Below are 18,001 nucleotides of genomic sequence, written 5' to 3'. Positions count from 1 at the left end.
ACTCTTCTCGAGGGCTGACAGGTCAGCAGAATGGATGTTCTGGCCAAACCACACACCTTGGATGGARGACCAGTATGGGTTATGTGGGCGTAATGCTGGCAAGGCGCTGCTGACCACCTTGGTTAAGAGTGACCCTTAAGCTCAGAGACAAGAAACACTTTGCATGCACTTCTCTTTGTGTGCTAAAAAAATTTCCCTCCTCTCCCTTTGTGTTTTTGGCAGTTTCAGTCAGAAAACATCTCAGCTTAAAATTCAYGGTTCACCTGATATTTCTTTGACTGTTTTGAAGACATCCAGCTTCTTGGGGTCCAAGGGTAGGGTCTTTGTGAAGGCGTCACTGAAACAAACAGAATGAGGAATTGGGAAAAGAACAGTTTAGCCTGGATTTTCCCTAGATCTTCTCTTTCAGTGCCTAATGACCAGCAGGGTACTCACCCTAGAAATGCAACTGGGAGGATGCTGACGTCCCCGTTGATCTTGGTACAGTTTTTGAAGGAGTCGATATTTGTGGCATTTATGGAGAGGATCCCTTTAAGTTCACCTATTCCGATGCCGTTGCACACTGTTAAGAGAGATACAAAAGTTAGCGGGGGGACAAAAGTGAAGCTGAGTCACATGGAACAGCAGAAACATGGAGGTGCCACAAGTTCAGACAGCATTCCCATATGGTCAAACATACCACAGTGAGTTTCATAGCTCTTTTGTCTATTTTAGCTTTTCAGAAAGTGCCACAGGATAACTMCTTCCTGCTTGCCCAGCCAGGCAGCTTTGGTCTGAGCATCTCTGCACACAGACTCTGGCACATTCATTTCTCACTCTCTTTGTCCCCTTGATGAGATACTGGGAAGGACAAATGGAGGGGAAGATACACAAGATACACAACACACAGTTTATCYACTGTACTTGTGGTGTATCTCATTTCCACAGTCATGTTCCCTGATCAAACCACTTGTCAGATCTCCCAACAATCACTGCATCTGATTTATATTGAGTTTTCACTTAGCTAAGACCAGAATTCCCTGCACTTTTTCTAGTAAGTTCTCTATCATCTCAAAGCCTTTCTGGCTTACTCCATGCTTTTTATACCTTTGCTGCACAGCCCATCACACTTTTTACACTTCCGAACACCRTTCTCTTCCACTTCGTAAGTATCAGCATTGCACGAGCGAACGCAGGAGCCGTGGTCTGTCACCACGTAGTTGTCTGCAAAAACAAAAAGGATGCAAAGGTGACTGATATATAAGAGGGGTGCTTTGGGGGCTGGTCAAGCACTTTAACACTAGAAAGAAAAAGGTGGGTTGAACTTTCGGCACACTCAGGAAAGTACAGGCATTAACCATYGAATCTCACAAACATCATTTGAAGGTAGATGAACATACAGTGCTATCACCATTTAGCAGCGTGGGGAATGGTCACAGAAGGAAAAAACAACATTCAAGTCTTAATGGATTAAAAGAATAAAGAAAAGGAACAGSAAAAAAAGGAAAAGCAACCATCAGTAGAACAAACAACAATCACAGGCCTTGAGAGGGAGTGTTAAAAGTGATTACTTTTTAACAGTCCTAATTAAGAACCAGTTAAGAGCTGATAATGCTTTGTTAATCCGTAAGACTGATCCTATACAGCCATTGGTTTGATGATTTTTATRAGATGCCTTTCTTTTCACCAAGAGAAAAATTTTCAGAAGTCAGAATCTAATGATTAAAAATCAGGTAAGGTGATGGATGCAGACTGTCTGAAGAGGCTCACTTTGCCACCTGTTTCCAGTTCCCACAGAAGGTGAAGAGAACAAGTGCACTTTCCCTTGGCCACAGCACACAGGGATGACACAGGACCCTTCCCACTTCTCTCCAAACACCCCCATCCTCTGCAGCTGCAACCTGAAATGAACTTACGTGGACATTCCTTCACACAAGTGGCTCCGAAGCTGTATTTGCCTTCAGGGTTCACATCCATCTGGTAAGTAGTGGGGTTATACAGGACCAGCGGGGGACACGTGTCCTTGCATGTAGCATCATCCCGAAACTTGCGGCAGGCCTGTCATTGAACAGCARCACCCATTAAACTGCCTTCTCCTTGAAAATCATCAGTGATTTTATATCAGGTCTTTAAAACACTCTGATGGCCTCATTTGCTTCATGCTTAGCTCTAATGGAAACCCCAAGCAGATAGAAGGATGGTCCCTCAGGCTTTGCAGGTGAAAGCTTGCTTCAGGCTGGGCAAAGGAGTTTAATTTTTTTTTTTTTTTTTTTTTTTTTTTTTTTTAACTTTTTTTTTTTTTTTTTTTTTTTTTTTTTTTTTTTAAGAAACCTTGAGCTTTTCTTTTTCTGAACAAGAAACCTTGGCACTCTTGTGGAGAGCTGCTGGGATTCACATGGGAACAGGAGCAAATCTGCATGCCTTAGACAGAAAAATTTTCCCTACAAGCAGCAACCAGATCAAGACAAATGGTTCTTTTCTTGGCCACTTTTTAATAACCTAAATCAAATCAAGTCCTTTCCTGCTAATTACTGACTTTTCTGGCTAAATATTAAACTGAAGCCATTATATTTGGCTTCAGGTAATGAACAATTTAGCAGGCATTTATGAAGGGCAWGTTGGTTCTTCCAATCTAAATCTGCAATAAATTAATCACTCCCTTTYCCCCTTTCTTCTCTCCTGGCTTTCCAGATGAGAGACAGTAACTRTCTTCTCTGTGAGCCAGTAAGGGCATCATAGCCATGCATCTAAAAGGAAACCAGGAATAGAGGTAATAACAGTAAAATCCACATTCGATGATTTCTATGGCGATTACTCAGGTGCCACTTAATTCAGAATGAAGTGTAGTGCAAACATGGGGAAGAGTTAAAACCACAGCATGCACCAACTCCCTGAAACTCTCATGGAAAAGCAATGGGACTTTTTTCCCTCTACAGAAGCTCCATTTGCTTCTTCTCTYTCTTCGCAGCCCCAGGGTTTCCCAAACACAAAACTCCTGTGGCAAGTCAAAACTAGAAAGTAAAACCCCAATTTCATGTCTGAAGTTCAGTGAGATTTAAAAAAAAAAAAAAATGGAGATTCATCACTCCTTATTCCCCTTACAAGTTCTTGTTTTAGCAAACCAAGATTATTGAGGACTAGTGCTAAGGGGCATGAGGCAGAGCTGTGCTGGCCTGGAAAACTGCTGCACCATGAGGGCAGCTGTGCACCCGTGAACCTGCAGCAGAACCCTCCCCAGTAGCAAATCCTGCACCAGGAGAAGGCACTTGTGCTTTCTCTATGCTTATCTATAGGAGTACAAGACTCAAACAGTGATAATCTGTTTGCCTTGGTGAATAAAAAACCCCTGGGTAAATAAATACAATTGCATTTAAAAAAAATACACAGAGAACTGAGGCCATAAACCCACCCCCCCCCCCCAAAAAAAAAAAAACCAACCCCCCAAACAAAAAAAACCTGAAACTTTACCCATTATTATACACTGTATACAAAAAAAATTTCTTAATTATTAAAATTCTTATAACATACAAAGCTTCTTTACAATTTAAAAAACTTTACATGCAAAACCCCTAAACAAAATCCATGCCTCAATCACTGGAACTCATTTGAAGGATCTGTGTGCCTGTGGACCTGCCCATGAAGAGAAGTCGTCTACAAACACTACAAACACTGAGAAGCTCTACAATGACTGAGCTCACAGGGCACTCAAAGGCACTAACACTGGTTTGGAACACAACAGAAAGGCCCACGAGCAGAGCCAGTAAGGACCAGATAAAGGTAACTGKGACGTTCATTCCATCTTCCCTCCCATTGACCACCCAAGCAGGGAAGCCCTGGAGCACCCTCCAGGCTGGCATCTCTCAAGAGGCGATCTGGGGCTGCAGAAGGCTGGAGCACATGCAGCTCCAAGCCCTGCTGGCCGTGTCAGGGGTTGAAGGTGTTATGGTGGTGGGGTGTGCATTACCAGGCAGTCRCTTTCCCGAGGCCCCGTGCACCCTGCAGCGCACTGATTGTGGCAGCAGTCGCTGGGCACCTTCCCCCTGCACCGGCCGGAGCACTGCTGGGCACAGATGACTTTTGTTACTGGAAGATACAAAAGAAAGAGAAAAGCATYGGCTGTAGTTGCTGCAATGAGACCAAGAAATACGGAGAAAGGGTCTGGTGGAGGATCTGCACTAGATTTCGCTCATGAGACCTTCTGTCCTCATTTAAGGCTGAAGTTTGGGAGGGGTGAGAGTGAGTGAGGGGGGTGGTAAGGAGGGGCCGTGTTCAGCCTGGCTTTATCTTGGCTCTTATGAGGTGCTAAGAACTCCAATCCCAGCCTGGATATATGTTCTACTTGGAAAGAACAACCCTGTTGCACCAATGCCTAGAACAACAAAAACTCTGTGGAGTCATTGCATCTCATAACTGAGCAACAGGGTGGAATCTGTCTCCAATCCATTGAGAAAATTTACTATTATTGGTGCTAACTTTGGGAAAAACAATGTGACAATATCCAGGACTCTGTACTATAGTTGGAAACTCTACATTGTTGGTGTGGGGTTGTAAAATGTTCCTTTAATGCACTAAAACATTGCTGAAATTTGCAGAGAGAGGGGAGACTCACTCAACAAGCAGATTTCATATGCACATTGAATTAATTTTCTTTAATGTTCAATTCCTTGGCCAAATTTCATCTTCATTACACAACTCCCTCAGGGTTTGCACCAGTGCAACAACCCGAAGGAAGAACTGGCCCCCGTCCAGCTTTTTTCAGGGAAGCAAAAACTGCCTGCAACATTTTGTTGAGAATTGGGAAAGCTTCTCCATTTGAATATCAAAACAGAGAAAAGGATAATCAGAACAATTTTCTAAAAACCAGAAATGAATGGCTAGCATGTTTTTGTACCAGAAACCCAAAATGGGATTGCTTCTTCTCTAAAAAAAAAAAATTACTGAGCCTGGCATAAGGTACCAGAAGAACCTGATGGCCAGTCTACTTCATTACCTGAGTATTTCAGGTACCCTGAGTATTTCAGTTGTGCATTGTGCTAACTGTTATCAACTTCACAGTTTACACAAATAAGTTACGATATCATCAGGAATTCCTGTAAGTCTGAAAATCGTGGTTGTTAATTAACCGAAAATTATTTGAAAAAGTAGCCTGCTACAGGGTATATAACAGTGATTTTTAAAAATCGTATATTCCACCTTTTTCCATTACACATTTCTGTATCCAAACTGCATTATTTTATTTTTCTTGTAGGCCTGTAAGCAAGGTAGTATCTTTTCAGGAAACAGATTATTTCCACGGTATGTATTGMCTTCTCTGACAGCAACTCCTCCATCCAATTAGAAACAGGGGAATGAAAGGCACATTGTTCTACACAAACAGCATTTTGATACAATTCTTTTCATAAGAATTAGCAGGGGAATAAAGCACCTCATCACTTTGATAGCTATTGACTAGAGTTTCCTGCTGGAAACATATATCACATCAAACGTTTTTGCTTTGTACAGAATATCCCACGTTCATTTTCAGGAGAAAGAGACGTATCCCTCATACTTTCCCACACATAGAAATATGGGATACATTTTCAGTTGGCCAGATTCTCAAATGCCTGCAGAGGCAAGCACGAGCCCACAAAATATTATGTTTTATACACTTGTCAAGCTCCCGATTCCGGTGAGAGTTTGTAAATGCTGGAATCTCWCAGGGCTGAGACCTGAGGTTTCGCAAGGTCCTGGGACAGCTGTGCAGGAACCAGCCCAGGAAGGGCTTGGTATGAACAGCCACTGTCCACCCTGAGAGCCAAACTGCAGAACTGACTGACAAAAACTGAAGCTTATATTAAATGAAGACAGAAAACSCATACAATCCTCTTTTCTCAAGCTCTGAGTCATGCAAATTTGGGYTGATATTTGCAGACAAAAAACTTTGGTTCAGGTGACTATTTGCAATGGAAAAATGAATGTGGGATGTTTGCTTCTATTTGCCTTATTTCTAGATCAGCAGTTTTTTCACTGAACTTTTCCCAAAACAAAAACCAGCTATTTCCCCACATTTTAGAGAAAAAAGAAATAATGAAGCAGTGAAACAAAYTGACATGGTCTTCCTCCTTGATCTTTACTTTAGGAAAAATAAAGCCTTGCAAAATCTCAAGCACTTCTAAAAAGATGTTTCTGCCCCTCTCTTAGTATCAGGCAAGCATCCTACTTGCAAAACTACGGTTAGCTTTTCAGCAGATGGAAATGTACTAGGTTAAAGCACACAAGCTATTTCTTAACTAATTTTCTTAACTAATCTGCAGGCTTACATTTCTGGCARTTTTGTTCACCAGGGCCCCAGCAGTAGTCTTCTGTGCAGTTCTGATGGCATTTGGGACCTAAAACACAAGAAAGAGAATAATACTCTTCAAACAAAGAAAAACAACAATATACCATAAACAACAAAAAACTACTTGAGATTTCCCTCTTGATAAACCAGGGTAGGAAACACCTATATAACAGTGCTTAAAAACTTTGAGAGTTTAATTCCTTATCCTTTGTTCACCTCTGCTTTCCTACGTGCAGTTCTCCACCTCCACACCTTGGAGCAAGCAAGCACAGCACCCAGCCAGTCTGGCTTATGAAAGAGGTGCATTTTTCACAGGAACAGGAATCTCAGCTACTGCCCGGCTGGCCCTTCTGCTGGGGTTTTCATGCAATGGCAAGTCACCACTGGCTTGCAGTCAGGCATGTGCCAGCTGCTCACTACAGGCCCTATGTAAATCAGTGTTTCTGAACAATGCAGCTTGAAAAAGAAAACAAATCCAACTGGATTCACAGGCAACTGCTGGCTACTCTGACCACAAAGTAACTAGACTTGTCTGCTTTGTRCCCTCCTCCCATCCTCTGCCAAAAATACTCCTCAGTGTAGGACTGTGCTGCAGATGGACAATCGATGGAGAGGTGGGCAGGATGGATGGACAGCTCGCCTGATCCTGTAGGTTCAATGCTGGGTTTTTTCCCATCCCTCCTTCTTTACTCTCTTCTTTGTTCTTTCTCTTAGTGACAAGTGTAATCGTAGAGAAGCAACTTATTTTAGAGCATGGGATCATTATTTCAGCCATAAAAGGCTGTCTTAGCAGAGTAGTGTGGAATTCACTACATTTAAAAGGCATTTCCTACTAGAGTGCTTCTTCCCACTAACAACAYGTGATTCTCCTTCCCCCCATCAGCCACCAAATAGCTGAACAAATGCCAATACTCGTCCAAGAGTTGATTGATTTGGTGTGGGACCAAAGAACTTTTTTTTTTTTAAGTTGAAAAGTTAAAGGTTAACATTTCTGTGGYGTTCAGAGCCAAACTCCTGTGCTGACATGTATAGTTTGCAACTCCTTGATTACGCCAGGGCTCCGTAGAAAAATAAGTCAACACAGAAATTCGCTAGTAGCTCTCAGGCAATTATGCAACTGAAAGAAGACAAAGAAAATATGTTTTCCTGCCAATTTATAGTGCCAGAAATGAAATGCTCAGGAATGAAAATAAACCCTCCTTTCTGTGAAATGACTGGGGATTTTACGAGGGACTCATAAGGCTGAAGGATTAGCTTGAGTCCACTCTAAGCATACACTGTACAAACTTCTAAATAYCCCCTTATCTCCCCATTGATCTGAACCATCAGATTTATCTACCTGTTTATTATTTCTTTTGCCAGGATAATCTGTGTAGCCCAAAACAGGAGAATTTTATGGCACTCAACTTGGGCTTTAACTCTAAAAAGGTTTCATTTACTCCACGAAGGTACCCATATGGGCTTTCTAGGCCAGAGCCTTATATTATAAACAGAACACTGTTGGAAAGCAAATTAATGGACATTTTTCTAATCTGTCTTTCTGAGCTGAGCACATATGGAGGGTACTGCCTTAAACCAAGAGAAACATTCCCAAGAACTTTGTTGAGCTATGAATTAAGGAGAAAAATCCTATCTTAGGCCAGTGGTGCAGAAATGAAARCACTTCTCTTGGAACAGGGCTTGCTAGCCTTCGTTAGAAATTGTTGGACCAGGAACCCAATGCATRAAAGATGGGATGTTCATTTTACTCTCTGAAATGGAGGGGGACACATAGAACTTTTGGTAAGTTATTACTCACAAGAAGACAAGTTGCTTGCAAATTCAAGCACGGTGGGAGGCTTCTTGCTTGTGTCAATGATGTCATTCCAAAGAACAGTGTCCATGTTGCACAGTTTGGGGTTGTTGCTGATTTTAACACCTCCATTGAGAATTTCTGTTACAGAAAGAAAAAAATTTGTTCAGTGAAGCAAATCCCTAATTTTCCCTAGAGACATTCCCAAAATACCTCTGACCTAAAGAAAGAGGAATAAGTCACATATTTCTCCACCTCAGTCACATGATGCTCACAGAAAAGAACAATCTGAATGGCGTCAGCACTCCTGATGGTGTAACTAACACCAGRATCAGACTGACAGGCTCTGGAAAGTTCTGCTCTTGGATGCCACGAAGATGCAGCTACATGTGGCTTTCCACCCTGTGTCTCCCCTAGGGCCAGGACACTCAGCAGAGATGGCACTGCTGGTGTGCACAGACAGACGCTGTGTGAGACACCAGCGCATGTATCACCAGTTCCCAGAGGGATTTAACAGAAAATATGGATGTGTGTGCACTGAAATCAAGAAATGCAAAACAACAAACGGATGCCTCTTTGCCAGTTTAGGGGACAAAAGTGAATCCCATTGCCTTGTTGCTGTTTTGGATTTTCTGTATCTTTCTGCAATGATGGATTTTCTTTGTCTTTTGCAGACGACTGGAAAAGCAATTAGGAAACTACATTCAGATCCTTGCTTTTAAAGCAGGATTTGTTGGCATGTGACTTTGACAGGCTGTCTCCAATCAGATCTTGACACCAACAGTTGAAGGTGGCTTTAGAGGTGCTTCCACCACGTGCCCGTGTCTCACCTGAAAGCCGCTTCATCGGCAGCTGTCGGAGCCCCTGGGTTTTATTCATGTGGTAGTTGGACAAAACTGCCAGGGCATAAGAGTTGTCGTACAACACATTGCCTCGGATGATCTGGAGGTTTTCCAGGGGAATGACATCCACCATGTTAAGTGCGATGAGTACGTAGCCTGCAACCTCCTGTATGGTCTGAGAGAACAACAGAACAAGGTGCTTAATCCATAGTACTCWTCAATAACTGCTTTCCTCCTCCCAYTCCTCCAGTCCACCATCATTCAATTCYAAGGAATGACAAACCACTTAATCTCATTAAAAATAAATAAATTTAAGAACAAGAAGGGACTATGCGGAAAACTTTGCTGGTTGAGTGTGTATAAATTCAACCTTTGAGCAGCTATCAGGGGATCATTCCAAAAATCCAGGTTATCCCTGTTCTGTCCCCAGGCTAGGGTAAGTGGGGCTGACTAGAGGACACAGGAGAACATCTGCATGTATGAAATGACAACTAAGTGTGATGCTTTCCATAAATACTCACCCAGCCTTCAATAATGGGCAGCAGAGAGATGCCATCTGACTCAGGCTTTTACATTCCCTCTTCTGTGCCCCTTCCCTTGCTCATCAGAGGGGAAGATTAGGCAACCTTCTTTACAAATAATGTATATCTTTACAGGACAAAAGGACAAGTGAGGTACCATTCCTGCATGTGGGTAAATACCTGTCTTGGACTGTGTAATGTGTGCATTTCTATTCCCTAAAAAGTCACTGTAAGTGGCCTTCAGGCTTCCTGTCAGGGTATTTTCCTGTTCTACGGAGACTACCAGTGAATTTTTAAGAGACTTGTTATGTTCCTTGGAACTCTGAGCTCCATGGTCAAGCTGTGCTTGGGAAAGAAGAATGGCAATACCATCTTATTTGTAACCTGTTTGTTCAAACCATGGATTTTTTTATCTTGTTACTTGCCGGTGTAGAATCTGGAGGTCCCCAGGTGATACAGGGCTCCTCCCCATGCCTCAGCTGCATTTTAACATTTGTCCTCTGCCCGTTACCTGCTCAGCTTGCCACAGTTGCTCAGGCACTTATGCAAAACACAAATGTTGAGATGGGAGTAGCCCATGTGTCAACCACAGCGGATTATCTYGAAGATCGCCTGAAGAATCCATGTGGGAAGGTATTGCACAGGACTTGCCTGCCTGCTGAGGGTGTGAGCACTTCAGGCTGGAGAGGCTCTCACTGCCGTGGCAGGGGAAGGGAGAGCAGTTTGGAGGGCAGGGAAGAGGCYTCCACACTTCAAAATCTGCAGCTCRCCTTGTGCYTTGCTTTGCCCAACAGAACCACAAAGCCTTTTGCTCTCTGAGAATTGAGGTAATGGGGAAGGATGTAATTCTAATTATAAAGAGGAAGAAACCCATCTGCATGGCACCCAGAACAGGCTGGCAAGTGCTTGAAAGTCTATTTCTCCAAGTGCTTGTTTGTGTAGTAGGGTTAAGCACATCCTGGAGCCATGCTTAGACTGTGACCTGCGATTCCTGYGACATTAGCTAGTTATGTGTTTGGACCACCCCCTAACTTTATCAGTAGCTGATTTTTTGCTGCTAAAAATGGAGTAGGATTTGTTTTATCAGGAAAGCCATGAACACTAACCTTCAGGAAAGAGAGGTCATGATTGTGCTCCACATATGTAATCTCCAGGTTGCTGAGTACCACCTCGCAGTTGTTGTACATCCTCTTCAGGCTGGTGAAATGRTCTTCCACATGTCCCAGTTGGGTCAGCTTGTTATTTGTCCCCTGACAAACTGTGGAGGAAAGGAGAAAGCTCCATGAAGGAAAGGAAGAACAACTACAGGACAGTCTTGCTGCCCACTTATTTTTAAAAACACCACAGCAAGTTAAGCATCAGCTTTGTAACAAACAAGAACATTATCTGTCATGACTCTAATGGCAGTAGTGTAGAAGTAATGCAGTGTTTCCCAGGAATTGAGATGTACCAGAATTTAGAACTGAAAAAAACCCTCCATCACTTCCTGTTATAGAAAAACTGCAATACAAGACTTTTGTATGTAGGTAGCGCTAAGTTTTCTGTATCACAAACATATCTCAGTTCCTGAGGAGAGGACATTAATATGGTACCATGGAACACCACTGAAATTGCTGTGTACCAGGTATCACCAAARGTGATTTCCCTGAGGACCTATTTACATTACTTCAGGGTCTCCTTGTAAGCTCAGAGAGAGGAAAGGGGGTTCCTGAAGGACCCCTTAAGCAAAAAATTCAGTGTTTTAAGGTCTAACTGAACCTCCAGGGTTTACAAATCTCTTAGCACTCAGACATTTTGGAAGTATGAGAAATTCAGGAGATTTTCCAGCATATTCATCTTTGGCACTTGAATCCACTTTTGCCTGATGGGGAAGGAAGAGGTGTCACCGAGCACCGCTGAGATTCCAGACATTTATTAAGAGCAWGACGGAAAAATTAGTCCCCACCTGAAATTATATTATGGTGCTTTATTAAATCTAGAGGAACTAAAAACAGTTATCACCATTGTATTTGACTGCAACRAATGAGCAAAATGCAAAATTGCTCTGAGGGAAAAACACCACACACACACAGAAGAGAGATGTTAAACACAACCCTCAGAAATTCTGTCCTCATACAGCTGTTCCCTCAGCTATCCCTACAGAGCTCAAATGAGTGCATCTCTCAGTTATGCTGATACAGAGCAAAGGAGAACAATATAGAAGGCAGTGTGGTAAGAAACTTCACAGTCCCTTCCAGGAGCTCCTTCAGCTTTGCTCTTCAGTGGGAGCAAAAGGAGGCTGTCATCATTTGTGTAATGCAACCCCAGCCTGTCTGCACAGCTTTCCGTAATACACTGAAAGAATTGTGTTCTTTTAACTTGGAGAAATGAATACGTGAAATGATACTTTTCGTAGACGCACTAATCACAAACTGGGGCACTGCAAAGCAAGTAACAAAGACTCTTGACAAAGCTTTGAAAAAGTTTCAATTCTAGTAACAAAAGACAACACCTGTTGAAGATATACTGAACAACTGATGCTTTATGAGTAGGAAAAATTACTTAATAAGCAGTGATAAAAACACTCTTACCAATCATCAAAACTATTCACTGAACATGTGGTACTTCTCAGTACAATCATCAGCTTTAGGACATACAGAGATAACAGATTAAATACYCTGGACTGTGTTTAAAGCAAGGCTGTTCACTCACATTCCTCAGTTATTTCTCATTATAGATCTAGATAAACATTATGGCATTTGGAGTCAGAGTGATACCAACTGCTAGTAAATTGAAACACTCTAACAGGGGCTGTGAGTACATAATCTAAGCAGCTTTTAGAAAATGACCCTTTTTATATACTTTGGATTTGCTTTAGAAATTCTAAGAGGGATTTTCTGCTCCAGTTTCAAACTTAACTGCTGCATTGTTTTCATACTTCAAATCTGTATTTGCTGTCTGCTTCAAGTACAAGGACCGCAAATTATCTGCCAGTAGGTTGATACCAACACGGGTAGATTTTTATTCTGTGGAGTGGTCACATTTTGAATGTTAGAAATACTGTAATGTGGCCAAWCTGCTCTGGAAAATGTGTTTCTGTTGGGCACAGGGGTGAGGAGGCTTTGAATTGACTGGAAAAGTCAAGGAGTCATCCCAGAGGTCATCTTGAATTTTAAGCAATGTTATCCTAAAACTGAAGAGAAAAGCCAGCAATAGCAAATTCTCAGACTATTCAAAACATCAACTTGGATGCTCACTTTAGGCATCTCATACTGGATCTTTTGAACAGTGTGATTTTTTGGAAAGCATTCCAACACAAAGCAGGAACAGGTGCAGTTTAGACTGCTCACAGAAATAAGAACATGTAAGTCATTTTGCTACAATCTTCAGGCTCCACAAATGACCTGATGCACTTGTTGCATCTCTGCACTTACCTGCAAAGATCTGTCCTGATACTCAAGGCAGGCTAAACATAAAAGCTGCAGTGTTTATGCCACAGCTGAGCCAAAGGACGGGTGGAAGGAGGAGCTTTCTCTGGTGGCATCCTCCTGGCCACCTGTGCCTTTGATTGACCCTACGGGACTTGGCACCAGTCAGATCACATAACAACAGCCCAGCTCACTGAAACAACCCCTAAGACAAACTGCACTCCTTTGAACGTGCTTCTCTTGGGATCAGACAAGTGCTGGAGCTCTGAACTCAGGTCAGCTGTCTTGAGAAACGCAGACTTTTTCACTGCTTATTAGGTAGAGGCTGATGCTACAGTCAGAGGCCGTGGTTACTCTTGCACTTCTCCCTCTCCCTCTCCCATGGGACCTCTCAGTGAACCATGCCAAAGAGTTAATCCAAGCTACAAATAATAAAGGACAATAAATAAATAATTGCACAGAGGGTATTTTTAAGCTCAGGAAAGCTTGTTGATTTGGTTCAGCATGGAGCCCCATGCACTGAAAACAGCTCAGAGGACAACAAGAAAGCAGAAGCAAAGGGTTCAGAGATGTAGCTTCTCTGCCTATGGAGCTGCAGAGGGACACCCAGACATAACCAGCTCCAAAAACGCTTCAGCTTCGTCCTCCAGGATCTACTTTTTTCCCCCTGTACTGTGAGTAGAGAGCACTTTGATAGTTCTCTACCAAAGATGTCTTTTCTACCTGCAAAACCACTGGTCCCCTCACATCCTCTATCCAGTAMACAGTAGCTGTAGATGAGGTACTAGCCAAGGTCTCGAAAATGTGGAAGAAAAAGGGCTGCTGCTTTTAAGAAATCAACAGTATGTGACTGTCAGAGCACCAGTCAGAACACCAGAGTGGAGCTGTCTCCCTCATGCACAAATTTTTGTTTGTGCAAATAGATATAAGGGATCTATGCACATCCACAAAATGAACTTCATCACACCAGTATTTACCAAATGAGAACCTGGGCTATAAGCAGAATATTCTGAGCAAATAAAACCCAAATCAAACAAAAGCTAAATCCCTGCAGCAGTATTACTGAACTCAGGCAAAGGCACAGAATAATTTTCCAGCTAGAACATTTGAAAAGAAAAGAAAGTGGCCTGCTTGTATCTGATGAGTAATATCATTCCTGCAATTTCTTTGCTTATGGAAACTGTTCTGAAAAGATACTTGCTATAATTATCTGTACATAATATCACAGTGTGAATGCCACTCTGGCCAAAGGCTAAAGTACAGACAATGAGGTGCTTGCCTTGCTCCACAGAGTTTTAAGTGGGTCGTGCATGCTTGAGTGGATGGAATTTATTATGATTTAACCTCTATTGAACTTGACCTATTTGCCATCTAAAGGACAGATTCTGATGTCACACACAGCACAATCATCACATAATTTTGTTTTTGTTAATGTATGTTTCATTATACATGTGTAGCAAAGCCAGCACTATCCAGGTTTAGGAGTCACTGGTGGGCATGGATACTTACAYGGTACTGCTGGAGACTGTGGGAGTATGCAACACACAATAAATATTCTATGTGGACACTTACACATTTTAGCTAAAAAGGAGAGTAAAATGTTCAGGGTGAGAGCRTCCCTGAGCAGCAGAAAAGCTAAGATCCAGAACTGAACTTCAGGGCATAGGCTAATCCCTGAAAGACAAAAGCTTTACTTTTCTTTCTGTGATGTTAATGTAGTAAAAACACAGCCAGTCTGGAAAGTTTTGACACAGAGAGCACGTCCCAAGAGGCTGCTGTCTGTGGCAGTGCTGAGAGYAGGGCTGCATGCCGGGAGTGCAGGACTCTCCCACCCCAGCCAGGGTGATCTCCTGGACCCTCAGTGCCTCCGCCACCAGTCCTGTGACACAGAGGCAACCCAGAATTCTGCAGGGCAGCATCATGGGATCACCACCATGAAGCATTTACATTCGATGTGATATAGGTTCGAGCTCACATGCTGCAATTCCTAAATGCCAGAGTAATGTTGATCTTGGATCTGTTGCAGCACCACTGCAACAGACAGCCTAACAAAAACTTAGGAATTGCTGAAMTGATCCAAATGTCAAGTGCTGTATAAGGAAGCAGCAGTCAAAGGGTTCAGGAAAGAGAAGTACTAGATGGAAACTCGTTAAATTTAGCACTTATGAAAAGTGCTCTCCTGGCTGCTAAAATCTTCTGTGCATCCACAGACATGCTTGTTCTTCCCCTTCTTTGCCTCAAACTTGGATTTACAGAAGTATTTCTAGGTGATGMCAACAGGTTCACCCTCTGCAACCCTTTGCTCCTTGGCCACTCTTTTCTTGTGCAGCCTGAAGATGTAGGGTGAAACCAAAGCATGTCCTAGAAGCATTTTCCCCAAGTGATGGTAGGGAGACAAAGGGCATCCACACAACTGTATCAATACTGCTAAGTGACTGTATTTTCCCAAATCCRTACAAGCTCAGATTAAATAAAGTGGTCCCTGAAGCAGTTGCTCTGATACAAATAAAATCTGGTTTTATCTTTTCCCCAGAAAATCTCTGATTACTGAACTCCCAATCCTGTCACRCATATTTGCCCCAGACTTGAGAAAAGCCCCAGAGAATGCTTTGAAACCAAATTATCACCAATCCCCAAATCATCCTGTGTCTATCCATGCTTAGGCCATGTTAGTCTCCCTGCAGCTCTGACAGACACATCAAAATAATAACTCACAAAGGCAGTTTCAGAGATATGCAATTCCATTCCCTTGCCTTATATGTGACTTAAAACTATACATGTTCTGGCATGATAAATTTATATACTTTATATGCATGTTTTCTAGTCATTACTGACAATAACACAAAACTTGTATGGTTAATCACACCATCCCAACCCTTGTCCCTTGTATCCCCTGGGTCATTCATGCACAACACTGAGGGGATCCTGGCCATGGCCTGCACCTCCATGATCTTTCTTGGGAGAAAAACTGTTCCCCCTTTGTGAGGTCTGTCATTGACCTTCATCTAATGGGGTCTCAGAAATTAAATGAAGATGTTTGCTATTCAAGCATAAATATGCACATCAGCTATAAGGGCAGGTTCTGGATATCAGGGATTTTTTTAACCAACTTCAAAGCATACCCTTATAGCCGTCAAACAGATCCACATAACCTGCTGTAGAAACCAGCAAAATGCAGCTTACTAGCTGTCAAATGATCAAAATAATGATAGTTAAGCTTATAAGGAAGTACTAGAACTGGCAGGACATTTGTCATCATTACTAACCTACCAGCAAGAGAAAGAACCATGAAATGTTTTCCCTAAAGAAAGCAGGGTAAGAAATAWCGGAGGTTGGAATAAGAAAGTGACGTTATGTTTTATGCAACCAGTCACTTAAATAGAAACATTTCTTATATTCACAAGTTTCTCAGAGAGAGAAGGGATTAAAAAAATTTAATAATGTTGGGTTAAGTGTGTTACTACATACTGAGTAGTATTTCAAGAGGAAGGGAAGTTCAYATGACACAAAAAGAAACCCAAATCTGCTGCAATGTGCTGTGGGAAGTTATGAAAAGGAATGCTAGGAAACAGGTGAGGAGTACAAACAGTTCTCAGATGCTGGCACATGTTTTCCCTTGAAAATGGTGTTTGCAAACCCAYACAATGCCTAAAAAGTCCAGTTTGAGCTTAATGACAGCAACATTTGGGCACTGGAAATTCTTCTGCAGGAGATAATGATTTTTGCACATATCCAAATACTTTAATTTAAAACATTGTGAAAAACAAGCTCATGTGGCTCTAATAAGTCCTTGCTCAAACACTGTGGTTTAGAGTAACACATTTGCTGAAATTAATTCCAACTTTTAGACACACTGGGACCAAAACAATGACAGAGATCTCAAAAATACTTAGATGGAAAYTGTAATTGCAAAAATTACCAAAACTAACACCCTAGTAGAGAAAAAGAATATGCCTTGAGGGAAAGCTTTCCCAGATGGTTTGTTTCTATTTATGTGACAAAAACAACTTTTCCAAACAACTTTTCCAGATAAATGTAATTTTAGGTTTCCCTTCCTAATTCCAGTCAGGAGTGGAGACCTCCCCTTCAATKCCAAAAGTCACGTCCTGAATTTCAAGGGATGGAGGCATCATGACAGGTGAATGGTCTGATTGCTGAAAGAACAAATAATCACATCCAARTGAACCTGCTCCTGAATGAAGACCTCACCAAGTCACCGCATTTCTGACAACAAGGGATTCAGCTTTATTAATTCCCCAGGATGCTTGTTTTSCCCCCACCAATATAATTTACTAATATTTCTATTACTCTTCTTTACTGCCATTATTTAWTTCTGCATGTATCTTTGATAATCCTCCAGAGATTAAGGCCAGACCAGGATGTGCTGGAATCAGTCTTTCCACTGGCTTCAATGTGAACTGGATGAGGGATTAAATTCTTCCCTTGCTGATGCCAGTGTAAATTTGGTGCGAGTACACGGACAGGATGGACTATCTCAAACTTTAAGCTTTGCCCTCTGAATGTCTTAGGATAAAACTGGGRGAGTGACATAGATATTTTCTGTAAATACCAGCAGAATTTCAAAGAAACAGGAATTGACACCTCGCGATAGTTTAGCAGAAAGTTGATTTCCAAAGGTGAATAACAGATGGGAATTTTGAGATATTTTATCTCCAGTGAGGTACTGAAAAATAACTTGAGTTTGGGTCACTTTTCTTCACATGGTTTTGTCAGTGATCTCCTAGAAGACTTTAAATCACTGCTGAGGATTCTTGCAGATGACACAAATATTGCTGGAGTTCTAAATAACAAAGAGGGAAAGATGACCTGCACAGGCCAGTTTGCATAATTTAAGAAAATAAGCCCTCTGAACAACATGACATGAACTATAGCCAAAGGCAAGGCATTACATCAAGGACTGCAGAACACATAGCAGACAGAAAATGGGGTGCTGGGATGCAATTGCCCTGAAAAGGACTTAGGGATAATATGAGATGACCAGTGCATTGCTTGACAAAACAGCAAACAGCAGTCACTGGGTTCATCAGTGGGAAAACTGGGTTCATCAGGGGGACAATGCGGAAGGAAGGAAGGAAGGAAGGAAGGAAGGAAGGAAGGAAGGAAGGAAGGAAGGAAGGAAG

General features: G+C 42.1%; 1 protein-coding gene across 2 annotated transcripts in view; it reads right to left on the bottom strand.

The window, feature by feature from the left end:
* EGFR (epidermal growth factor receptor) overlaps positions 1–18,001 on the bottom strand; it is a 152,487-nt gene that overhangs the window by 35,425 nt on the left and 99,061 nt on the right. For both annotated transcript variants that reach the window (XM_057365321.1, XM_057365320.1), the window contains exons 2-10: positions 10,560–10,711; positions 8,921–9,107; positions 8,097–8,231; positions 6,279–6,347; positions 3,944–4,062; positions 1,896–2,037; positions 1,087–1,203; positions 436–562; positions 264–337 (exon numbers count right to left, since the gene is read on the bottom strand). In XM_057365321.1, the coding sequence (XP_057221304.1) occupies positions 264–337; positions 436–562; positions 1,087–1,203; positions 1,896–2,037; positions 3,944–4,062; positions 6,279–6,347; positions 8,097–8,231; positions 8,921–9,107; positions 10,560–10,711 (1,122 nt within the window). The remainder of the gene's footprint in view (positions 1–263; positions 338–435; positions 563–1,086; positions 1,204–1,895; positions 2,038–3,943; positions 4,063–6,278; positions 6,348–8,096; positions 8,232–8,920; positions 9,108–10,559; positions 10,712–18,001) is intronic.

The sequence above is a fragment of the Malurus melanocephalus genome, unplaced genomic scaffold (genome assembly GCF_030028575.1).
Source record: "Malurus melanocephalus ecotype Western Australia unplaced genomic scaffold, MMel_1.1 scaffold_51, whole genome shotgun sequence".
Lineage (NCBI taxonomy): Eukaryota > Metazoa > Chordata > Aves > Passeriformes > Maluridae > Malurus > Malurus melanocephalus.
This window is presented reverse-complemented; position numbering and strand designations above follow the sequence as displayed.